The sequence below is a fragment of the Orbicella franksi genome, chromosome 14 (assembly GCF_964199315.1).
Source record: "Orbicella franksi chromosome 14, jaOrbFran1.1, whole genome shotgun sequence".
Lineage (NCBI taxonomy): Eukaryota > Metazoa > Cnidaria > Anthozoa > Scleractinia > Merulinidae > Orbicella > Orbicella franksi.
In genome coordinates, this window is record NC_138158.1 from 16,690,170 (window position 1) to 16,716,412 (window position 26,243).

Consider the following 26,243-nt stretch of genomic DNA (forward strand, 5'->3'; position numbering starts at 1 on the left):
TGATATTTAACTGCGTTCTTGTCTTTGCCTTTGCCTTTGTTCTTTAATTGCCGATTTTAGAGCAAAATTCCTATTTCGGTGGTGATTTCAACACGTTTGGGTCTTCTAAGGATAAAACTTTCAACTTTCAACTGATGCTAAAAAGGGTGATTTCGACGGAAAAGAGGCACTGTACTTTGTCACACTGCTCAATAAACCACCTGTCTGATGGTGCCATAGCAACGGTGTATTTCATCACATAGCTGGTAATTAAACCTCAGAGATGGCATTTCAATTTTTTCTATGCTTTTCAATTTTTAAAAGAAAATAATAATAATAAAAAAATCACTGATAGATAAATATAAAAGACACAATCCTCTACGGCTAATATTATAAGTTACCTGTATGACGTGATATGATATGAAGTAATATGTCTGTTCGAGACACCTGCAGAGGTTTCTGAAGGCTGACTTCAAGCCTAAATACCTGCAAAACTGACATTTAGAAATTATCAGGAGACCACTGGGGTAATCAACATTTCGGAAAATTAAACTGTTTCTCTGTCCATAACTTTCTCTCTTTCTTAATTTAAAATGTCCTTTATAGTGAAAAACATGTAAATTATATTAATTACTAAAAGAGAAGAAAAAGAAAATTAACGATAAGCACGTTACATGACGTCTCGACGACGTCATGTCATGATTGTGGAATTGAAAAGAAATTAAAATAAGTGACCTATAATGCTATATATTCAGAAATGGAATTCTGACAAAATTCATTCATTCAAAGAGGGTAAAAACAAGTCCTTAACTGATACGAAACGTTTCGCGCGAATAGAGTCTTATGAGTGTCCAGTTCCGGACATTTCTTTCTAATTTTGAGCATCGCAAAAATTCAACACTCAAGCTTGCCCCGGTATCCCTTAGGGATATTGAAAATCTCACAAAGGTTCACCAGCGGTTTTACATTATGTCCGTCCTTGAATGTTTTTTTTTTTTCCTTCTGATCCTGTACACGTTGATGGAGGTAGCGCCACGTGTAGCCGATATATTTTGCATCTCACAGTTCACACTTAAATTCCTCATTTTTTTCCTAATCTTTCTGCTTCTAAATTTAGGGCTGCAAATCATGATTGTTTTGTTTTCTTCTAAGGTCGTGAAGTTGTCTGTGGACCATGTCGGCAGATTTCTGATCCTTGTAAGGCATATATACTGATCTGTAAAGGACTGCCCTATGGCATATGAGTCAAGTGTGGAGGTTACTGGAGACCGTTGATGTTCGAGGCGATGAGTTTCTCGGGATATTTTAGTTTCAAAAACATCCCTTAGAATTTGGTCTACAGATAAAACGCGTCGCACGATCTAATATAGTTCTTAAACACGGTGACCGTTCGCACTTGCCATCAAAAGGCCTTTTGTAGTAGATGGCGGTCGAGGAGCCGATTGTTCGTATTTTTTTCTGTAAACACAGTTTTCAAGATAGTGATCTGTTTTGATTAAGAAAGATTGAAAGATTGTATGGAAAAAAAGAAACACTAAAAAGCAAAGAAATATCTTCATGATGCGTAAGCCAGATTTGACCAGATAACTTGGACTGTCAACTACAAAGCTAGTCAGAAATGTATAACTTAGTGGTATTGTTGTGATAGCAAAGCGGTCAACTGTAGCCACTTTCTGCCGTTATGTCTGACGTCATGTGACCAAATAGTAACCCGAAGAACCGTTAACGCTGACGATGTAATTGACTGCTATTAACTCTGACGTCACACAAAGACAAGTCCGACACAGCTAGCCTTTATAAAAGTAGTTAACTGTGTTGATGAGACCGCGTAGTCGACTGCAGCCATGTTCCACTGTAAATTCTAAAGTTATGTTACAAAAGGCTGCGACCGTTTGTAGAAGCACTCTTTTGGACAACTCCAGGCACACATACATGTATGAACAGTAAACGGTGATCCGGGCAGCCAAGGAAGGATTGATAAATGCACGGCCATTTTGTGTTTACAACAGGTGTTTTTAGTTCCCAATCTTCCCGTGAGTATAACAGGAATGTGATCCTCACCGGAACATTGGGAACTAAAACACCTGTTGTAAAGACAAAATGGCCGTGGCATTTGTCCTTCCTTGGCTCCCCGGATCACCGTTTACTGTTCATACATGCATGTGTGCCGAGAGTTGTCCAAAAGAGTGCAAACCTTTCAAGAGGACTCTACATGATTAAACCGGCTTCGAGGAAAACAATGGTCAATAATACAAAGAACATCGAAGTATGTGATCGTCACGCTCGACACAGATGAGGAACGTATTAATGTACTTTATATACAAACCTACAGCTGGAAGGAAAAGCTGACAGTTTTAATGCTACTTAGGTTTCAAGGATCGCTGCAAAGGACCAAAACTTTAACCTTGAAGCCAGGTTAGAGATTTACGTGAATTTATCGGAGCACTTTACGAAGGCGAGTGTGTTGGTTACTCGCTGGAATATTTTCCAAATTTCCTGAACTTTAAGCGGTCCTTAGTTTTGAAAACCTAGTGGGCAAACAAATTTTATTATTGTTTTAAATTAAGGGACATTTATACTTTCTATTCATGTAGTTCAGCAGTTTCAAACAGGTGCCACATTTTTAAAACATGCCTTCAAAGTAGAGCTATTTTCGCGTTTGCTTCAAAACTCGATTTAACGGGTAGAAAATCTTCTTTTAACCGTTGAAGGAACAACATTGAATTATAACTGCAACATGGCTAAACAAACTGCAATGATATATCTATGGTTGAAAAAAGAATTGGGACTTTTGAGCGAATATTATTTTTTTTTGCAGCGCCGGCAATATGTGCTATTTTTTCACTTTGGGCAAGCACGTAACTTGTGTCGAGCGGACCGAACTTCAATCAATCCTAGAAAACTTCAATTAGAATTTTTAATCAGATTAAACTAATTTTAGTAATTGACTAGGTAAGGGCTTCAAAATCCCAGCTTATGAGAAAAATCGAATTTTCGAAGTAAAATCAGTGGTCGGTTTTTACAGAGACAGCTTCTTAACTTCTTAGCATAATTACGTAACCTGCATACCAACGAATTTACATACCAGCACAAAACTATCTTACAATAACAACGTGAAAAATTATATTACCTATTTTTGAGAGGAAATGCTGCTGTCCGACGCGAGGTGCTCCTCAGGCAGACTGGATGGTTGGATGGCAGGTTGTTCAAGCTATGCAAAATGATCTACTATTGGGAGTGGGGTTGGGTAATTGTGACGAGAAAAAAAATCAACCAAGCTGCTTTTAGACAAAAAAAATACATACTAACATAACGAGAAAGGAAAATCGTAAAGGGTTGTGAAAGAGATATTTTGAGCGTTCAGTGTCCATAAATAAATTTAATTCATGCTTAACTCGAATCACTCACTGGAAAATTTGACCCATTTACAGACTTTATGAAATGTCTGTAGATCCTGAATTTACAGACTTGGTCACTTATCCCGCTTAAAAACAAAATGCCTGTAAATTTATTTTGCAAAGATTTTGTTTAGTTTTTAGTTTTGTTAATTTCAAAGTATTTGTAAAATGTTTGTAAATGGTAACGGCTAGAATAAGAGGAAAGAACTCATAATTTACCGACTTAACAAAATCTTCTAAGAATGTTTGTAAAGTTACCGTTTACAAAGATTTTACGCGTTTAGCCTTATCATGTAAAATCTCTGTAAATTGACATACACGGGGCACCATAAAATCTCTGTAAATTGACATACTCGGGGCACCATAAACTCTGTGTAAATTGACATACTCGGGGCACCGTAAAATCACTGTAAATTGACATACTCGGGGCACCATTAAATCGCTGTAAATTGACATACTCGAGGCACCATAAAATCTCTGTAAATTGACATATACTCGGGTATCAAAAAGAAACCATACGTTATCCCAGGGACTATGTGAATACTCCTCGTTAAAATTCCGAAGCCAGGTATCATCAATTAAGCACAAATCTGGGCGTACCAAACTCTGCATGGTCAGGTATTTAGTTAATTGGGGCGCATCGCATGTAGATCGCCGACTGGAGATACTCCTTCCGCGAAGCGTGCTAAAACCTACTCAGGAGGTCGACAGCTATCGACCTGCAAATCAAGGTGTTCTTTCTCGAAGTAAAGCTACGGTAGTCTCCGAAGGAAAATCGGGCGAAGATAAATGATAAATATGATATCCGTGAATAGAAGCAACATACTTTTCTTGCGAACAGTTCTAATCAAACAGCCGGGCCCTAATAACACGACATAAAGTCCCTTCATAAACACGTTTGAAACAAAGAAAGGTCGAGAGACCGAGAAGAGAACGGTAAATGTACAAATGTCACGAACCGTATTAGTCGTGTAAGCCCGTTAACCCCATTTTACACTGGCCGCCGTATCGGAACCGAACCGAACCGAACTATTTCGCCCCAACTCAAAGTCGTGTCGTCCGCGAAAAAGCCGATTCGCCCCGATCGACCAAAAGTTAGTTCGCCGAAAGGGTTTTTGTACAATTTACAAAGGAATAAATGGTCGCAGTCATAAAGAATCAATTATTCTGTTGTTATGAGAGTGCAACAACACTTCTACGAGCGTAATCCAGCAAATATATTTATTTTAGACTCAATGGCTCCTTAACTACGCAAACCTTTAATAAAATGGTTTAAAAGGCGTTTCATATACTCTACAGGGAAAAGCCGTGGAAGGTTTATTAAGTTGATCAAAGGTTTGTTAAATCGATCAATCAACGGACTTTGTTTCTACGCCGTAATGAAACAAATATATTTTTTTCTGGTTAGCATGATTTGCACGAACTGAAAGCCTATCTCAATTTGCTCAGTAATTTCCTAAAATTTTCATTCTCGGAACAGGGTTCATTTTCGGAACAGCGGCTAATGTAGTAGCTTTGGCCGAGGAGGTCTGGGTACTCAAGCTCGTTTTGTGGCGCTCGTGTTAACGATCTGAATATGTATTTTCCTTCGGAAGTTCAGCGTGAGCACGCATGTGATTTATGCTAACACATCTTGTGTTAGCACGTGGAGTCTCTCGAGACTCCAGTTGGAATATATATAAGGAGTGAATAGGTCGATATATTCATCAAGTGCGACACTACTCGACGGTGCTTGTAGTTTTCTTGTTTGTTTCATCGTGTTTGAGATGCCCTCGAGTCCCGAAATTTCGAAGAACCCTAAAGAGTCTGCTACGGAGGACGTTTTCGAACGTTTTAACACGTACCTTGACCACAAGATTGAAAATCTCTCGTCGGGATTAAGCTCGCAATCGTCAAGTGAAACTGGAAAATTGCAAAGAGCGTCTGAGGCCGGCAAGCTTAAGTTCCAAGGCAACAAAGACCAGTTCCTGTTTAACTCCGAACTTCAGGCGACGGTAGACGAAGCCGCTAATATTTTCTTGGCTTGCGCGACGTCGACAAAGCTGCTGAAAAGGTTGAGGACTTAAGAAAAAGTTTGCGACATCGTCAGAAGATCATAAAACTGGCAGACAAGAGCGAAGCAGGTTGGCTTGCGGTGAAAGAATACGAGGCGGAGGAGTTAGCTAGTGATTCGGACGACGAGAAGAGGATCAGGAGGGCGCAGGAGAGGACTTTGAAGAAGAAGAAGCAAAATGTTTTTAAGAAATCCGAGAAGAATAAGACTCCCCTCAGCGCTCATACTTCTCGTGCTGTTGACGACCGGTCTCTTTTTCGAGGTATGCTCCTTGCCCTTTCTTTGTTTTTTCAACTTGGCAGGCAGGTGCTCTCACTCTGCCTGCCTTACAGTCTTGTGTATTTGTGTTATGCTTCAGCGCTCTGAAGAAGGAAAATGTATTTTCCTTCGGCAGTTCAGCGTGAGCACGCATGTGATTTATGCCAACAAATCTTGTGTTAGCACGTGGAGTCTCTCGAGACTCCAGTTGGAATATATAGAAGGAGTGAATAGGTTGATATATTCATCAAGTGCGACACTACTCGACGGTCCTTGTAGTTTTCTTGTTTGTTTTGTTTATTTTTTCCACGTTTTTATTTTTTCTTTAGTGAAGGCTTTCTGCTGTGCGTTCTTTGTTTTTTCATTTTTCAGGCCGTAGAATGCCTTCTCCAGTAGACATCTGCTTCAGATGCGGAAAGAGAGGTCATTGGAGTTCAAGTTGCGGGAGGCTCAGCGACGGTCCTGGATTCGGGAATTACAGAAACACAACCAGACTTGGCTCAGGCAGTACATCCGGAGAGCAATCCCGCAGACCAGACGAGCGACAGTCAACTATTTGAACATGATGATGCGGTCGGATGTTTCGAAGATATCATTAAGGATTTGACTGAAGCCACTTCTTGGGGACGGACCTGTGTTGCCAAAAGGCGTTTAATGCTGAAGCAAGTTTTATCGTCTAAGGCTAATTCTTCTGTTAAAAAGTATGTCGCTCAATACAGGCTTTTCTGTCTTTATATGAAGTCCAGAGGCCTAAGATTGGTTTTGCCTTATGATAGTTTACTTATATCTGAATACCTGTCTAATCTTCACGAAACCAAAAAAATCATATGCTGTTGTTTTGTCTGCGTTTTGTGCGTTAAAATGGGTCCATGATCTCATTCCATACGGGATACAAGGTAATCCAGTTGATTCTGCACTATCTCGCAACATTGTGGAGGCTAGTAAACGTGTATTTAGGAGACCAGTCAGAAAAAAGGAGCCTATTACTCCTGATATGATACGTCGAATTTGTATTAAGTTTGCTTATGAAGGCTGTAATCTTAGCGGTTTACGTACAGCATTAATTTTTGTTTTAGGCTTTTATGGCCTCTTCAGGGTTAATGAGCTTTTGGATATACAGGCTTCGGATATTGTAGTTTTTGATGATCATCTAGAGATTAATGTTAAGCATAGCAAAACTGATCAATATAAGCAAGGCAATATTGTGTTTATTTCTAAAAGTGGTGGTCTTGCATGTCCTCATTCATTATTAGCCCGTTATTTTTCAGCAGCAAGTATTGATCTAAGTTCATCTGCTCACATTTTTAGAACCCTTAAATTTGTCAAGAAGGGCAATTTGTATACTCTAGGCCCTAGGAGACTAAGTTATACTAGGTGTAGAGAGCTAATTAAAGAATCGCTTTCAGCTATAGGGATTAACTCCATCCCCTATAGTACTCATACCTTAGATCAGGCGGTGCTACCTTTATAGCAGACAATCTTATGAAATCAGGTGCTTCTGGTAGGTTATTAATGCTTCACGGGCGATGGAAATCAGAGAAAGCTAAGAATATGTATGTTAAAGATTCTCTGGAAAGTAGGTTACAACTAACTAAATATCTTCCTACTTAGGCTTTTTCAGTCGCAAAGATGTAGCCAGTTTTCCCCTCGTCACATTGTTTGTACTTATTTGCCTAGCTTAGTGTGAAATGAATTAAAGCATCGTCGGGCAGGTGCTCTCACTCTGCCTGCCTTACAGTCTTGTGTATTTGTGTTATGCTTCAGCGTTCTGGAGAAGGAAAATGATTTTCCTTCGTACGAACGGAGTGAGGGAGAAGGAAATACAAGTTTCACGCACAGAATTTACACTTCTATAGAACCAAGTCAGAGCTCGCTTCTTTTGTGGGTAGGACTAGCCTTAAACGGAATCTTCTTACTACGATCTCAGATCTGTACGGCTTTTTCTGCCCAGATCTCGAGTTTCGTAGAGTGAACAGAGTGAAATCATCCGCCATTTTTGAATCTTGCCAGAATGCAGAAAAAACTTCACCTTCTCCATCTATAATTTAATGTATAAAGTATTTGACAAATTTGGTAGATCTTAACACATGCAAACTCTATCAGATCAGTTTCTACAAAAGACTTTTTTCCGTACAAGTGTGATTAATAACCTAAAAATACACGTGGCTCAACGATGCGGCCCCAGCCTAAATAGCACATTTTACAGTTTCATACTTTGTTATCATATAAATCTTTAGTACATGAATAGTGTTTTTTCTCTTATTATTATTGTTATCATATTATGATAATAACGAAATTCTGTTGTTTAAACGCCAACCGGGCATGTGTCCACCAATTTTAGAAAGTCGATGATGGCATGAGCTTGTTAATTAGTATTTTAGGATCTCACGATATTTTATTTTCATCAAAATTTTAGTCCATGATAGTGGAATTTGTGAAGATTTGTAAATAGGTGTTCTGAGGAGATTTTAATAAAGTTCTTGTTAGTTTTGAAATAATAATAATAATAAATATGAAATATTAAATGTTAAATAATAATAATAATAATAATAATAATAATAATAATAATAATAATATTTGTTACAGGAAGCTCACTCACCTACCTGTGATATACAGAGAGGTCCTGTTCTAAATATATCAGTAATCACATAAATAAAGGAATAAAATATGTTCTAGAACTAAAATAATGCAGAAAGAAAAAGAAATTACATAACTGAGAATGATTCCAGAAATTTACATTTAAAATCAGATATGGTACACGAGTTTCTTAAATCACTATCTAAATTTTTCCAATCTTTGAAGACATGGTAACAAGTTCTTTGCTATCCCCAATTTCGTTTTACAGATGGAAGTTTAAGATCGTCTTTGTTGCGTGTACTGTAATTATGTACAATGTTGTTTCTTAGCAGTTCTCAGGATACTGTGGGAAGTTATTCCATTACCGCACTTGTAAACATAGAGGCAGCGATAAAAGAGCCTCCTTAGTCTATTAAATGGTAAAAACTATGCATGCACTACCCCGCAAGGGATGTTTCATTGTTTTCATGATATTGGGGCAAGTTTTCGTAATGGAGTAATCTCAACTAGGCACAGTGACCAGGATGAAATCGCACTTGTCTTGTTTGTACTTAAAAGAGGGCAACCTCCTGAGGTATACCCAAATTTTCGAAAAAAGGTTTCCTGGAAATTTCAGTTCCATCTGCACTCTGGAAATTTCGGAATTTTCGGTTGAATGATTCGCTTTACGGAAATTCATCAATTTCCGGGTTTTCTGGAACTTTTCCCGGGAAATTTCCATACCATTTGTCCCTTTTGTTTTGTTTAGTTCAACAAAGAAATGGTACTGTTTTCCGTTTCAGAGTGATTTATTGACATAGTGAGTATGAATGTTATCAGGGTAAACGCTTGCAATTCACAAGGTAAACATGTTCAGCAAAAATAACTTCTCGAAACTAAATTTTATGTCGTGTCACGGAAAGAAAACGAAATTAAAATGTCATGCAGGTAGCAATAATTGGCGACTTAAATGTTCCTAAGTCTTACTGAAACGATGTGCTCTAGAGAAACGAAGATATCTGTTTCCGTGCTTGATTTAAATGTGATTAAGATGACAACTACGGCGACATAATTTTGGTCAAACAGAACACTTGTCAGGAATAACAATCCCGCCCCTTTTCTGTGGCTGTTTACGAGACGATACAACAGATACGATATATTGTGGAACGTAACTAATTCATCATATTGTAGTTTAATTAACGTTGGTATAATATGGCTTTTTTATGAGGTTTTCTTGATATCGTAGGTGTCGACATTTTCCAGATTTAGTTGAATTTCTCGAATTTCCGCCACAATTCCAGTAGCTTTACTTCAAAGAGCGCGCTTTTAAAAATAAGAAAATTTGTATTTCGACATACCGCGGCATTTCAAGAGCCGGTCTCCATGAAAAAACCGATAACATTTGTATTTTAGCTTCATAACTCAGTATTCAAGCCAAAGTGGAGGAATAATTGCACAACTGTCGTCACACATGAGGCGTCCTTTTTGAAAAGAAATTATAACATAACTAAAGCAAAGCGCGCGCTCTGATTGGTTAATTTAGCGTCTACTATTTTCCCATGGGTGTACGCTGCTGACGTGTGTGCTAATGTTTACAAAGCAAATCTTTTGACAGACATTGTTTCCAAAGTAATGGCCGACGTTCTTTTGCCAGAAATGCGAAACTGTCTTCACAGTTGTGTGAAGATGAAACTTTATCGAGTTACTGGTGTGCAGTCGGTTGTCATGAATGAATTTTCGCGCGCTTGTTTTCTCTTGTCATGCAAGACTACACGAACATTTTTTTGTGATGTAGCTCAATAAAAGGACTTCTGTTGTTCCAATGTCTCAATGTTATGTTAGAAAACAAATGGTAAACGCCATAGCGTGCACTATTGAGTTATGGATGCACTTGGGTGGTTTGCTAAGCACTCAAGAAGCTAGAGTCGCACGAGGCGATAGCCTCGTGCGACTCTTACGCTTCTTTCGTGCTTAGCAACCTCCCGCGTGCATCCATAACTCAATAGTACACGCTATGGCGTTTACCATTTGTTAAATATACTGCGTCACTGACAACGAAACGTAAGGTGCCGCATCCATTCGAACCAAGACTGCCTGGCACAGAAATGGAAATATTATGCGTCAAATGCTTTTGCCTCTTAGCTTTATTTAGCCTCACACACAATACTTTGAATTTCTGAAAAATTTGGTGGGGCTGTGCGGCCCGCTTCCCAAAGCACTTACCCTATTTAAGACCAAAGTCTGTGATTTTTCTAACCTATTTATGGCCTGACCCTTAAATTAATACCCTGTTTCAGACCTGCCGTAGTTCTTTAGTTCAGAATGATGTTAAAGGTATTGTGAATGGCTTTAGTTGCTGGTCTTACCGATAATGATGAAAAAAGTAGCTTCTCCTAAAAAACATACCTAATTCAAGACTAGCTTGCTTGCAAAAACCATACCAAGTTTGAGACCAAAATGACCAAGATCGATACTCTACTTCTGACTAAAATGTCTTAAAAAAACATGTCCCTCTGACGCTGGCCATACCTATATAGTAGATATAAGGGAGCATCCCTCTTCCCTTAGGGTAGAGTCAGAGTGAAGTATCACAAGTAAATACATTTCGAAGCGCGTCGACTGTAATAACTGATACATGTGTAGTCGACTTAAATTAATTAGCCCTTTCTCTTTTACAGTAGGTTCAGTACTAAACCTCACCTAGACGAAAAAGCTCAGGCTCTAGCAAATGGGCAGATCAGTGCGGTGCAAGGCGGCGCATTAAAAGCATATATCCCCCTCACCCCGGGAATTCTCATGCACAAGATATCAAAACCCCAGTCTTTCTCAGACTTTGAATGAATATCTTTCCGGAAACGAAACACTATTCTTTCTGAGAAATAGCTCCTTGTTGAGTTTACCATTTGAGATTTTGGTTGAATGGAAAGCATCGTTTGACCCAGACCTCTCACGGCTGGAAATGTTTGAAGCACTGCCCAAGCTCCGGACTCCACGAGGCTTCTGTATTCTGTACTTTCGTTGTACCTGTACGAAGCATAATTTCCTCTGAAATGTTGTATTTCTGTTAAAATGCAAGTATGATATTGTCAAAGAAAGTGGCAGAAAGAATTGAATTTTATTGCCCTTCTCAAATCTCAAATCTGGAGTGGAGTAACGCATCGATCAGCTTGCCTTGAACACGAAGAAATTGATTAGGAATTATTTAGCAGTAAAGACGGACTCCAGAAATGCTTAAAGAGGTAAGGAAATCTTATTTTTAACCATAAAGTTACAAACAGAACAGTTCACATTTAAAAAAGAGAAAACGTGTGGGGTGGAAAAAGGAAGGGGTTAGCACCAATAAACAACTCTTTATGCAAAAGAAATCAGAGTTCATCGCCGACACCGATGAAGTATATTTAATTGGACTTGATCAGAGTTAACCATTTGTGCTCGTTAATTCTTTTGTCTCAAGACTGAAAGCATGCGATTATTGAAACAGTCAGAAGCCAGAAATGCAACAACCATGCCTAGTAAAGGCTGATTTATAATAACATTGTTTAAGCGATCCTACTGTCAGCCACTTAACAATGTCAAGGTATGTATGTAAGGTAGATTACATATCGCTCCATCGAATGACGAACACTGAATACTTTAATCGCATCGCATCTACACTTATAGCACGTTCTTTACTTCTGTTTTAGGCCGTTATCTAACGTAGGTTACCAGTTTGTCTTTCCTCTTTTCCGATCACAAACATTGGACGCCCTCAATTTAATTTTTTTCGCGGAATAGGCTATTTTACAGTTCTGTAAAATGTAAAAACCTTGGCATGAGGGCCAGATTTTGGTTCACCTTAGTTAGTATGTTACGAGATCAAAAACTAGTTAGCACGATACTGAGTAGCGAGGTTTGTATAATAACAAAGTCAAATCTAGCCTCACTTCTGTTCAACGGCCTAAACACTACGCAAGGAATTGTATAATAAGCTCTTTCCGAAAATTTCGGTTCAACAGTCACATTACTAAAATTTTATTAGTTTTTGGCTTCTCTGTAAACTTTCCGAGGTGAAGACAATTTGAAAGTGTATTCGGTTCAGTTTCAAATTTGCAACACTGTCACGAAGGAATTTCCGCAGCTGGCAGGCGCTTGAGAAGAGCAAGTTCTCAAGTTGGATCTGCACGAATCAAAGAAACCTACAAACGTTGCTCTTACTTAAACCCACACCTGAAACACGCTTAAACAACAACAACAACAACAACAACAACAACAACAACAACAACAACAAAAACACAACCTCGAACTGCCGAATGTGTAAAATTTCAGAGTAGAAACTCTGACGAATATCTTCTGGTACAATAGGCCTATTTTCATACTTTAACATTTCGGTTAACTTGGCTCCGAAGCTTAGAGGAATAATTATGAAAAAAGCTAGTACCTCGCTGGAAACCTGACCTGTTTCTTTCGTATCTAAACGCGGTATTATCATCTTACTAGCTGCATTGTGTCCCGTTGTCCAATGTTTAATAATTCAATGTTGGTCTCGGTGGCAACATCTACCACACTAGTAAGTGGCTGAGACCCCGCCTGGTCAACTCCTAAAAGCTAACAAAAAGATCTCAGAATATTTAGAGAAAGCGCAGATTAACTACGCAAAACACGTTAGTTCACATCTGCAACAACATGCAAAATAACGCTGACAAAATAACTACAAATATTTGAAACCAGCACTGAACACGTCCAGGGTTCCCTCCTGCAGTCTCTGGCATTGCAAGCGCAGTGCTAACATCCTGCACTAGAATCGCATCTGACTGTGCCCCTACCCTGATTAGGGCGTACCCTCCTACTGGCTCGCTCTCTGTTGTCAAGGAAACGGAAACTTTATCTTCCTCGTTGTCTTGCGCAGTAATGTCACAACTGAAAGACCTCTGCCTGCCGTCGGACGAACTCTCTACGATCACGAATTTGAAGACACCGGTTTCGCTCTGAATGGATCCCTGCTTGACATCCCCATTGGTTAAAGAGAACTGGACGTCGCCACTGCTATGAAGCACCAGTGTGACAAGTGGATTTGAATCTATTGCCGTGCCTGTTGCGTCTTTCACATGCAATGTGATGCTGACACTTCTTTCGCCGTCTTCTCCACCAGTCTTGATGAAGGAAACTTTGCCAACAATTTGTGAAAATTCACGAGCTGACACCTTGTACAGGACTTTTTCAGATACAACTTGACCACCATCTCCCGAAAACATCACACTGTTATGACCAGTTAGCACATCTTTGCAATCCTTGTTAGCGGTGGCTTTCCAGGGGAAACTTTCACTATCACCTTTGCTTCTGTCAGAGCTTGCTGCCAGCGCGTCTTTAAACGCTTTCTCCTGATCCGGTGGAAGGTCATAGTAGATTCTCCTCTTGTCAGAAACATTATACCGTAGTGCAACCAGGTCTTGGACATCTGGATTATCCGTAGTGGAAGACCAAATGGTTATGGTGAATGTCTCTGATAGGTCGAGCAACCAGTGAAGCTGTTCCCAAGACCTTTGAACAAGATTAGCACGGACAGGAAAGGTGATAGGCTGAGCGATCTGAGAGACAAGTTGCCCCATAGGAAGCACTTGAGACCAGTTGTAGAAGTTTTCTGGGGCTGTCATATTTTTCCCAGTTGTCCAACTAATTGAAAGAGTTCCATTAGGGAAGTACCTTTTGCAGAGAGACAAGAATCTAGCGTGGTCGACCGGAACGCACACCTTATCGTAGCAGGGACCGGGCAAGATGTCTGCATTGAGCCAAATCGGGGTTTTGACCTCTTGCCCGAACGTGATGTTCTGAACCATCTTCAGGGAAGGTTCCACCACCTCGATGGTCTTGAAGTCCAACTTGATTCCTTTTGTCGAATTCGTTGTTTGTGACAAGAAGCCGTGTAATGTTAAGTTGCTGTCCACGTCTGGGGGATGTGCCATTACAGGAGTTCCATTCACAATGTTGTTCCGCATCAAGACATCTGCCTCTAGCATCATAATGTCTCCTAACAAGCCCTGTTCCAATTTCTCCGGTGAATTAACTGCGTGCAACCAAGTGATGTCAAGAGCGTCACGCACTCCAAAGAAGGCCAGAATGTCATCTCGTGCGTCTTGGTGATGAATGGGTTTGCAAAGTTTACTTTCTTGACCTATAGCTGATGGATTTAGCAATCCTGAAGAAGACGACATGGGAAATACGTGAGTGAAAAGTGGGTCAACTAAAGGACTTTCTTATTTACGCTAAGGCGGCGTAGTTCACGCTGGCGACGTAACGACATGAACATAACAACATAATAGCAACATAACAGCATGATAAGGAGAAAACCTGATCTTTTCCTTATGCTTGTATGTCGATGTTCACAATGCGACACAAGCTACTATTTATATAGCGTTATGTCGTTTATGTCGTTACATTATGTCGCAAGTGTGAACTAGGCCTCACTGAATCATAACAATATTTCTATGAATATTATATGAGGCTCGGATTCCACAAAGATGAATATTTAATCAATACTGCTCAAAAGCATCATAATATGAATTACATGGCGTGTTTAGCGAATTCAGTTAAGAGCAAATACTCATGCTGTATTTAGAAAACTTACACATCAAAAATAACTGAACTGCCATTCAATTAACAGCGAACCTCACAACTTGCAATTACTGAGCTTACGTGCGCGTGCGAATAGACCGAGCAAAGCCATCTAGCTTAAATCGACTTCGCAAATAACGAACCACGTAGATACTCAAGATGATAGCTGTCCCAGAATGTCGATAGCTTTGGATAAAAGAGAAGTTTCTAAACTTACCAAGAGCTATTCCAATCAGCACGTATCTCATTTTGCTAGAAATATACGATGCCGTTTCGAGATGTCGTGACCACCTTGTGACTCTCCACCACGTTATTCAATCATTTACCATATCTGACGTTTCCTAGGAAACTGTCTTTTTCTAATGGACCAGAGAAGAGGCCTGGAGAAAAATATCTCGGTGAAGACAACCTTTCTTTGGGGAAATCAGCCCTCTAAATATCCCTTTCTTAAATGACGATACCATTCGTTTCTTCAGACGCGGCAGAGTCTTAGCAGATGAAGATAGACGCACCACAGTGAACTCAATCGCAAGAAGAGATAAAACGAAGGAGGTTGAGGTGATAGTCCAGTTTTCGATCACAAGGATAGAGGGAAACATATTTTTCTACTTCTTTTGAGGAAGGGTTTGTATAATTTGTGTAATTCAAATTGGGTTTCTGATAAGCCAGCTTTTTTAGACATCGAAATGTCGGAGGGGGACTACTAAAAAAGTTATCTATAGGGAAGCCCCGCCCCGAGGTCAAAATCCATACCCATTTATATTTCGACAGAAATGGTAGCCCTGTCACATACTTTCAATAGAAAATGGCATTCCTTTCACATAACTACAGTGCGCTTTTACCGATCCATAAAATTCCAATATTTAATTAACCGTCCGAACAAGAGATTCATCCGATGTTCATCTTTTATACACACAGACGATTGATCCATTTAAGGTAGCTCAAAACAGGTTCTAACACTTAGATTTTGATAGGTCGTTATAACCACTCTTTATCACTAGATGCTACAATCATGGTATCAAAAAACTGCCCAATCATTGGTGAACACGTTGTTATCATTTTCGTGCCTCAATAGGCTACCATAGCAACGGTATGACCTTCTAAAAACACCCTTAATTACTCATCATGCTTATTAAATGTTGATAGTATAAAAAAGTTTCACCGTGCCGTTTTTGAATTATAAGCCCCTAGAGCTGTATATGTATGTAATCAAGGGTGTTTTTAGAAGATCATACTGTTGCTATGGTAACATATTGCGTCACGAAAATAATAACAACGTGTTCACCAATGATTGGGCAGTTTTTTGATACCATGATTGTAGCATCAAGTGATAAAGAGTGGTTATAACGACCCATCAAAATCTAAGTGCTGGAAACTGTTTTGAGCCAACTTAAGCGAATACAGAATTAGTCTCTTCCTAGTTTAAGACGCATGTAAGCAGGTAGCTCGTCTCGACGCACAATTTGTCTTGTGCCAGTCTTTGCACTAAGACGCATAATCGGTCGCACTTAAAGCAACTTACCCGCAAGGTCATCCAGACGAATTATGCACCTCTCTACCACGGCCACGGCAACCGTTAAAACGCGTCTTACCTGACAAATAACCTCTCAACAACGGCAATTTAATTAACGACTGACGAACGGTTGCTAAAAAACTCTGTTTTTTTTATTATATAAGGCAACTAGGCTTGATTCCTACCTCGCGTGTGAGGTGTCATATCACGCTCCTATCTTCCCATAACGGCAACCTTTCTACAACGGCTACTTTCCTCTGTACCCAAGGTGGCCGTTGTCGAGAGGTTCGCGTGTACAATCCCTTATCGGCTGATAGCAAAATAGTGTTCTCAGACAAATTCCCAATCACTGTGGAATTAAATATGATTATTTTTCTGATATCGCTTTCGTAAGAAAGGCGTAAACTGCCTCAAATGTTATTACTTTCCTAATTGTAAGGCTTGAAGAAACTGACCTTCAGTCGAACAAAGTGAAACTTTGTGCTTGACCTTGCGAAAATGTGTACTAGTTTTCAGAAAAAAAAAAAAAAACGTTATGTTTACCTAAGTTAATTGCAAGTAAATACATAGTTTGGGGAGCTTTTCAGTTACCATAATATATCGATTTAGGCCAGCCTAAAAGCGGAGCTCCTCAGTTATTTTTCGGAATGTTGTTACTAATGAAAATAATCCAACATGTATGAGGTAAATTGCGAATGATTTAATAGTTTCAGCCGGAACTAGTATTACATCAGCAGATCAAGGTGTAAGATGGTGTGATTATGAAATATAGAGCCATGATTTCAAGGATTTCTTGGAAGCCACCAAAAATCTTCATCACAGAACAGAACTGTCTTCTCTGCTTTTTGGTGGCATTTCTTGTTCTTTCCTACCTTATTCAGAAAGACAAGGCATTGTTATTAATCATTATATTCTTCCTTAGTTAACATGGGGACTCCCACACAAAAGAAGTTTACACATTTTTTTGTTGTGGGGACTGATTGAAATGCAGTGGTTACAATATACTCAGTCCCTGAATCTCTACCAAATGAAATCTCACAAAAATACCAAAACAGTATACATAGGTGAAAAGTTGGAAAGTTTTGTTTTCTAACTTGTCCCCAAAGATACATTTAGCCATCTTCACTATGGTATGGAGTCTCCTCCTGCTGGAAGGGTTTGCAATAAGCAAAATCACCCTCGCATGAATGGTACTTACGATATTTTTTTTTGGCTGATCATGAATACTTGCATAGGCTTCTAATTATAATTTTATTATTCAATTTCAATGTGATTTGTTCTTTTTCTCGACTGGCATTGTGGACTACAAGAGCTGTTATTGGGTTCCATTAATTAATTTTGCTATGATTAAATTATACCAAGAATTATGGAAGTTATTATGTACATGTATTTTGTCTGCACTACACAACCAAATGCACTCCAAGGTTATCAGGCATAGGTACATTTGTCAGAAGAGCCCAGCATTTCCAAGATATGTTTTGATTGACACATCAATTAAGATAATTTACAGCAAAATGGCTAAAAAATACATCAATATCCTACATGTACCAAGCCAGACATGGGGTTATAAGGCAATCATTTAAACAACAGATTGAAATAATTTATAAATTAGAGAACACTATTTCTACAACAGAATGGAACAAATTAACCTTATCGGACATTGCGAATGGCAAGGCTGTCTGTAGAATGTCACAAATTTCTCAACCCTTTCTTTCTACAAAAATGCTAATCCTGCAACTTTGCTTAAGACCCAGTTCTCCATTTCGTGTTGGCAAAATATCAATTTATGCCATGTCCAATGCAGATTATCACAAAATTGATTTAAAAGCTCAGTAAATATCATTTTAAAGCCAAAAAGCCAATTATTTCAACCATGAGTAAATTATCTCTAAGAAAAACTGATTAATTTAAAAGGAACTTAAAAATAATTAGTTAATATGTGTTTCTTAATACTGTAATGCAGTGTATCTGTCACAATGTTGCAGCTATGATATTACTACAAACAGGATGGGTTGCAGAACTGAACCTCCAAGTCAGTTTATTCAATGAACTTGGTGCAGAATCTATAATCCCATCAAGTTGTCTGTAAATACAGAGAAACCAAACAAAGCATTACAATCATAAGTAATGAATTACTGAACTCTTTTACATGTATGAACAGTGTATGTTCCATTTAATATTGGGGATCTCTCAGAAGCTGCATCCATGATAAATTAATTTGCTCCCAGATGCATTTGTTTATAGAACTTTTCACAAATTAATATCTCTGTCATAACAGTGATGTCTGTGTTCTACAACAATTAGTACACAAGAAAAATACACTCAGTAAGATATTGGTTACAATAAAAATCTTTGCCTATAAGCAATCATAAGGACCTTATTTCAGAAATATCTCACCAGGACATGGTTGCCTTGAAAATCTTTGATGTTTTAATACAGGCTCCCCATCTGTAAACTGTTCATATATTGACTGACAGGAACAGGCATGTAATTCCTTTCTTTGATATACAGTGTACTTCATTGTTAGTTGTTTACTGAGTGTTAGTAGTGAATCAAATGCTAGGGGTTGGTACTCCAACTTTCACTGTGGCAGGCTCTGCCCTGAAATACAAAGCAAACTTACATAACTGTTATGAACTTCGCCACTTGCTTTCAAGAGCAAATGCAATTTGCTTCAAACAAGAAACTGGAACATTGAGGGTTACAACAATGTGCACAGTCCCAATCACAGGGTCATCCAGGCTGTTTGGTTGTACATATAACTGCACAACTGTATATGAGTTCAGCTTCCAGAAGAAAATCAGAGTTTGTCAGGATAAATACTGATGTTCTTGCTTACTCAATGAATGAATGTGTAGTTCCAGAAGATATTCACACCCAACACCCATTCATGGCCAGTCTTTAGAAATTCCAAATTAAAGTATCAGGAATCAAGAGCTCTAATAGAGAAAAAACCTCCATGTAGGGTTTGAATCTTTTCTTGAAGAAACCAATGTCTGAGAAATTATTAATTACAAAATAATGTTTAAGAAACATCTTACCTTTCAGAGAATTTTTAATCTACACTGTCTGGCCAGTTCATATATTTGACAAGTTGACACTGGGCGTGTTTTTAAATTTGCGCCCTTCAACTTCACATTACTATGTAGTAGCACTGGTCAACTAAAAACAGCATAATTTGGTTAATTAATACACACTGTACATTATTAGGTTGAAATATTGGTGTAGATTGTTGCACATCAACAGATACAGAAACTATTTGCACCTGAATCATAACGAGTGAAAAATCGTGCATGAGACATTTACATGTACATGTAACAGCCCTCCACCTCAGAACCATCACAGATATGACATGATATTTTGAAACTCTCTGAAATTTCAGATTATTCAAGATTAACATATGCACATACATCATCTGGGGCAACCCTAAAACACTGAATTTGGAAACCGAAATCCAGAATTCAGAATCTGGAATCCGGAATCCAGAACCAAAAACCAGAATCTGAAATCCAGATATTATGAATGATGATAGAAATAATTCACTTCAGCAATGTCTAATAAATAAATGTGAGCAAAAATTATTTTGTTGTTATTTATTTTCTTGGCTTTACTTCAGCCACAGACTTTAATTGCTAAAAACATTATTGACTAGTTCTGAACAACCCTTAGCTATATATCTGGCCCGGTTGTTCAAAAGCTGCATAAAGCTATCCATTGGGTACATCACTATCCAGTCAGGGTTACTGATTTTTTGGGTGGATAGAGTTACTCATAGCCTGCGAGCAGGCTCTAGTATCTGTCTCTATTGTCTGAGCAGGCTAAATAGGTGTCTAGTGTTTTTCTGCATTGGCATGTCACCAAGAGCCTTGCCACTCACGCCCCCAGCCCAAACATGAGAGCCTGCTCATAGGCTAAGTTACCCATCTTTTGTTCAAGCTGGCCCTGGTGAGAGCCTGCTTCTTGTCTAGATCAAATTGCTCTGAGAAGACTGGTGTGCAGCACTTTAACAACAAGCTATTATAGGCTATTGCAGTGAGTATCTGGCAGTCTTTTAGCATCTTTTAACAACATGTGGTCTGATCTGTTAGCAAGTGAGAAGCAGACGGAAGTAAGTGTGCAACATTTCTACAAATTGTTTTAATATGATGGCCGCCAAGAATATGAAAGGCTGACTTGTCACAGTATCAGTGTGGAAATTGTGTTAATCTGGAATTGGTCTCGTATCTGTTGGAAAAATCAAATTTCATATTTAGACCAGATGGGTTAGCCCTTGGACTTCGAAAGTGGGGGGCGTGACCGTCAATGTACAGGGGGCTGCCACTGATGGATATCCTGTTCTCTATGACATTTTCTATCTTGTTCAGTATCTACTAGACATAAAGGATAAACTTATACTCCCGGTAAATTGAAGATCACTTATTAAACAAAATGGCAATTACCAGCAAGCTTATTTTAGACACTCTCGAGGTGCTTGGAATAAAATTAAGACGCACTTTACTGAGATTCTCATAATCATAGCCCTCACTAAAAATAACGGTTGCACGATTTCAACTGACGGGGAATTTTTGTTTCAAAAAAGGTTAAGTTTGAGGTTCTTTTCACTTGGCAGCTTACTTTTTACAGTCGAAACGCTAAGCAAAACAATTTTCGTGTATTTGAAGAACTTATTTTCTTTGATTTGCAGATTCCAGTTCCAGTTTCTGGATTCCGGTTTTTGGTTCCAGATTCCGGATTCCAGTTTCTGGGTTTTAGGGTTGCCCCATCTTTAACAGAGTGTTTGCTTCACATTCAGTTTACACATGGCTTTTATCCAGCGTAGGCAGACTTATAAGTTTTCCTTCAAAAATATATTTTGCAACAACTATTGCATCTTTCATTACCTATTCTTGTGATGAAATGACACAAAATCCAAGAACAAGAAGTCATAAGCATTAAACTAACTTACGTGGTAGTGTTTACAGTTCCTCTCACTGTCTGCATATGCCGTCCATAAACTGGTGCTGCCTGGACAATGTACTCATTATTTTTCTGATCACACCTTTTAAAACGTTATATATTTTGTCCTGAAAAAGCAATACATGAAATGTTATGCCTTTGGCACTCACCAAATACCTTTACATGATGTATAATGTACACCATATCAACATTCACAATTCTTTTTACTCTCATTGTAACTCTTTTGTGTCATTTTCCCTCACTTGAAGACAGGACCTCCACATTAGGTGATAATTTGCCTCCGGAATCTCTATGAATTCACAGGGAGTTATAATAATTAAATCGTGACTAATTTTAGCAAAGGAGGCGTTCAAATGTCAGATTTTAATGCTAAGTTTATACAGTAACTTTACATTACTCTTCGTATATATATATATAACCTCTCAAGTATTGCACCTATAGACAGAAGGTGTGCTGGGGGAAGAAATGTTCTAAACTCTCTGAACTCTTCTCCCTTCCCTGTAATAGGATGACCATTATGAACTACGGTTTGTAACCAACACCAACATCAGGTTATGTATACACGTGTATATTTTGTTGTCGTCTGTAATCATAAAAAAATAAAAATTTAAAATCCTCCATAAAGTTCATACTCAATAACACTGCTACATGTAGCGCTGTTGTTGGAATTCAATTTAAGTGAAACTGTTGCAACAGCTCTGTCAAAATTGTTTCTAGCAGTTAAGGCAGGATAACAGAACATACATGTAGCACACAGCAAAGGCTAGAGATACACACATGTTAGTTATCAGTTAGGATTTGGTGAGCTTCTGTGCTGTAGGTATGGTGGAAAATAATAGATTATCAGAAATGAAGGTTCCTGAGACATTTTGACAGCACTGGGAGGAATTAATATATAAATTCACAAAAGAAATTCCTGCCCTGTCCAGTTCTCTGTAATAAAAATATAATTTACATACAAGTCATTTATTGTATATGGTTTGTGTTTAAAGCCGATATAATGCACACTCTGATTGGCCAATTCCAGTGCATTATTAATACATTTACATGGTATACCTCAGTAAAATCATAAAACATTGCGTGTGACTAAAATAAAAAATATAAAAAATAAAAAGAAATGCCTAATTCATAACAATTTAAAATACTCAACACTGAAACGAATGTAATTCTTTACTTGAAAATTATTCTCCCGTAATGCCCATGGGCCAATTACAGGCATGCTAAAAAGTCCTAACACAAAGTAAAAGGAAATTAAGAAAACTATTGCTTTTTTCCGGAAAATTGTAGCGACTGAAGACAATGATGGAACATTCTGAGAGTGCATTCTATCAACCTGATGAGATAAAATTTAAGGAGAATAGAGAATTCACAAAGTTATATCACAATCGAATTGGTACAGGACAGGAGAAAGGAAACTGTACAGCCAGGAAGAAACTGAAACTTTCTTCGACGAGCAAAAAAGTATGCATGCACAACAAAGAAAACAGTCAGTGACATTCATTTAATAAGTTAGTTAATAAAAAATTAGTGTGAAGAAGAGAGCAGAGAGAGAGAGAGAGAGAGTGGAGATAGGAGATCAATGTTCTCTCCAACTAAATTGTGTATATATGTATGTAAAAGTTCTTCTTATTACCGAGAAATGGTCAGGGCAAGAACTTCTATTACACTGTTCAATTTACCGAGTTAATTAGTACCATCTCACTTTTTAGGAACATTTCCATATTAAGTGTAAATACCGCATTGGGGAATAACCTCTTATTAAGAAAATAGGGTCCATGTACCCCCAACCAAAAGCAATGGCACAAATAAAATGAAATAGCCAATCAAAATCAAAGCAGAGCTTTATTTGCAGACAGGATTGCCATGCATAATCGTCTACTCGACATTTTGGACCATATAAGCATTTCACCAAACCGAACTAATTGGACAGACAACAAAATAAAACGAGGAAATCTACATTATAAACACAAGATGCATATCACTACATCTGAGCTCGAGTATCAACAGCAAATCCCTTCTCAATGAAAGGTGACCGAATAAAAGAGAGGATAAAGAAAATTCGTTTAAGCTTGCGGTGTTAAAGTTTAAAAATTATTCACGCTTAAATTCGAATATTACTGAGAGTCTGTATTTTTGCCGACGGCTTAATTTAGCTTTGCAGTCATTTTATTGGCAGTAGCTTTACCAGTCTTCAACCAAATTAAACTCGGAATTCACAAAAGCATTTCGCCAAACCGAATAAATTGAACTAACAAAACGAGGAACTCTCCATACTTTGCAAATTATGCAAATATACTTTATGCAAATATTCACATAGGAACAAAATTAAATTTAGCAAATCCTGTTCGCTTCGGCTTAAAATGGTTTGTAGACCTTCCTTGGTTTTCAACAAGAGAAGAAGAAATTTTAGCAGTCTACGAAGCGGCAGTGCTAACTAACTCAGAGAAAACTTCAAAACTCGCCCGGCCGTGTTTACAAGTACGGTTTTGGTTAAGCTTATTTTTAGACGTGAGGTTATAAGCTTAAGTTGACGACGAAAATCGACAGAAAACTTAATTTGTTTACAACTTACAGCAACCTCCAAAGCGACCCACGTGTTATTGTTTAGAGACGAGCGAAATTAAAACGATGCAATTTTTAAAATCTCTTACAGCATGGCTTCAAATAAGGAAGACTTTTGATGGATTCCAATTGAAAAAAGCATATATCGCCGAGGCAACTTGTTAATTTTCATAGCAAACGCAACAACAAAAGTCACTTACCGCAAGTTGGCAATTCAGTTCGGCCAGTGTAAATCTTCCGGGCAGAAACTTGCAGCAAAAGTTGTGAAGACTGAACTGAAGTTATATTTTTGATAGATCAAGGAACCAACCACTTCTTTCCGCTACTTTTACTGTTTTGTAATTTCCCTAAAACACTCGGGCACGTTTGATTTCTCTTGTTCATCACCTGACCAAATCAGGTGACTTTTGAATTTTCTTGCACGGCTGCACAGCATCACGTTCGCGCGAATTTTGAACTTGGCCATGGGGAGTTCGGCAGTCTTCTGAATCAATTTGTCGGGTACTTTCGCCTCCTTTCTATAGCCCTCGTTAGCTTTGGTTCACGGCATTGTTCGGTATTATTTCACCTCCTTTCTCTAGCCCTTGACTAGCTATAATTCACGGCATTGTTCAGTACTGTCTCGCCTCCTTCCCCAGCGCTGGCCCGCTCAGTCTTTTTCGCAATCTTCTTCGCTACTTCTTTGCCTGTTAATTCTTGCTTTCTGTTTTTTGCTTCAGTGCAACCGTCTTAAAAATATTAGATCAACCTCCGCTATCGTTTTTCTTTAAAAATCCCGCCAAGAAAAATGGCATTCTCCCGCTACAAACCGAGGGTGCATGTCTCTGTCAACCTATTAGCTGGAGTATGGCCGCCATCTTGCGCGACTCCGTCGTCGTCGTCGTCGCCGTCGTGCGTACGCGCCCACGAGCAATACCGCTAGCCATGATACCATGAGAAAATCAATTCATGGGTTTCCTTTTCTTCCCTATATGGGTATGGGGCTCCGCTTGGCGGCCCTTCGGGCCGCCGGAGCTCCGCTATAAACTTTCACATTCCATGACTACTTCTTTGTATTACCTTATAACTGAGGAGAGGAAAACCAGCATTCTGTGGCTAAAGTGTAGTTCACACTTGTGAGATGAGCTTAACACTAGTGAAATAATCGTGAGCGCCAGCACAAGAAAATGGAACATGTTTCGTTTCCTTGTGCTTATGCTTGGTCTTATTTCACTAATGCTATGCTTATTTCACAAGTGTGTACCAGGCTTTAGGCTATCAATATATCTCGAACCGACTATCAATTAAATCTACCATCGCAAATCCTTTATCAATACTCTAAATGGTGGTAACTTTTTCTGCAGCCGTAACCCGAGCAGGGACTTGTTTTAGTGCGCAATTAGATTCCAGTTAGGTCTGTGTTGTAACGCGTGCGCTTGATAACGCGCGTGCATTTTCATATTGCTGCATATAATCAACTAGCACATATCCACAGGTCGTCCAAGCGTAATATAAGATTTTGTAGTGGTGAACTGTCGCTGAAATATAAGAGTTTGTATGGAGATTAGAAGACGGCATTAAATTCGTTCAATGTACGGGTAGTTTACCGAACAAAGACTCTTGAACATTCAATGGTGTCATTTTGTCTCATTCTGGAGAGTTTAAAGAAAATTTTGAGCGAATTTTGATTTATTTGTCCTACGCTGTTATTAATAACACCGTAGGGTAAATAAATAAATCAAAATTTCCTCAAATCTCCTATAAACTCTCCAGAATGACACCATTAAATGTTCAAGAGTCTTTATTCGGTAAAATACCCATACATTGATTGATTTCGATGACATCTTCTATTCTCTATACAAACTCTTATATTTCAGCCATCGTTTACCACTACAAACTCTTATATTACGCTTGGTATTTTTTGCAACGGTACTGATCGCTTGTTCAGTTGCCCTGACGAAGTCTTTGTTAAATAGAGACGAAATATCGGCAAGTCATATTTCCAGTGTTTGTTGTAATATTCTATATGGTGTATAGGTGTCTATGTGTTTTTATTTTTGTTTATAATATAAATAGGGCCCTGGCGCTCTGATTGGTCGAAAACCCATGTTTTATTTAACAAATAAAGAAGCCTCGACTGTGCTCTGTTCTGTTGTAAAGCACGCAGGAAGCGGTAGAGCACGAAAGAAGTGTAGGGGAAAACACGAGACGAAATCGTGTTTTTCTTGAGTGCTCTACCGCTTCCTCAGTGCTTTACAACAGAACAGAGCACAGTCGAGGCTTCTTTATTTGTTTTATGATAAAGAATCCAATAATTTCCCCACGTATTCGGCTGAATTTTCAAACCAAACTTTATTTTCCAAACGAGTAAAAGTGGCGTCAGCCGTGCTCTGTTCTCTGA

The 26,243-nt window shown here is 38.6% G+C and overlaps 1 protein-coding gene, 1 long non-coding RNA gene and 1 pseudogene across 2 annotated transcripts; 1 reads left to right on the forward strand and 2 right to left on the reverse strand.

Annotated features, from left to right (window-relative positions):
• The first annotated feature begins 4,892 nt into the window (after positions 1–4,892).
• Positions 4,893–7,666, forward strand: LOC145467440 (uncharacterized; annotated as a pseudogene).
• A 3,989-nt stretch (positions 7,667–11,655) lies between these two features.
• LOC145467359 (protein FAM151A-like) lies at positions 11,656–15,131 on the reverse strand. Its single transcript, XM_081450909.1, has 2 exons — positions 15,050–15,131; positions 11,656–14,416 (listed from the first exon to the last, which is right to left on the reverse strand). Exons 1-2 carry the CDS (start codon positions 15,078–15,080, stop codon positions 12,891–12,893), a joined length of 1,557 nt encoding a protein of 518 aa, XP_081307035.1. The 5' UTR covers positions 15,081–15,131; the 3' UTR covers positions 11,656–12,890.
• A 3,393-nt stretch (positions 15,132–18,524) lies between these two features.
• LOC145467503 (uncharacterized) lies at positions 18,525–21,550 on the reverse strand. Its single transcript, XR_014042075.1, has 3 exons — positions 21,291–21,550; positions 19,387–19,507; positions 18,525–18,946 (listed from the first exon to the last, which is right to left on the reverse strand). It is a non-coding gene; the product is annotated as an uncharacterized LOC145467503 (long non-coding RNA).
• Between the last annotated feature and the right edge of the window lie 4,693 nt (positions 21,551–26,243).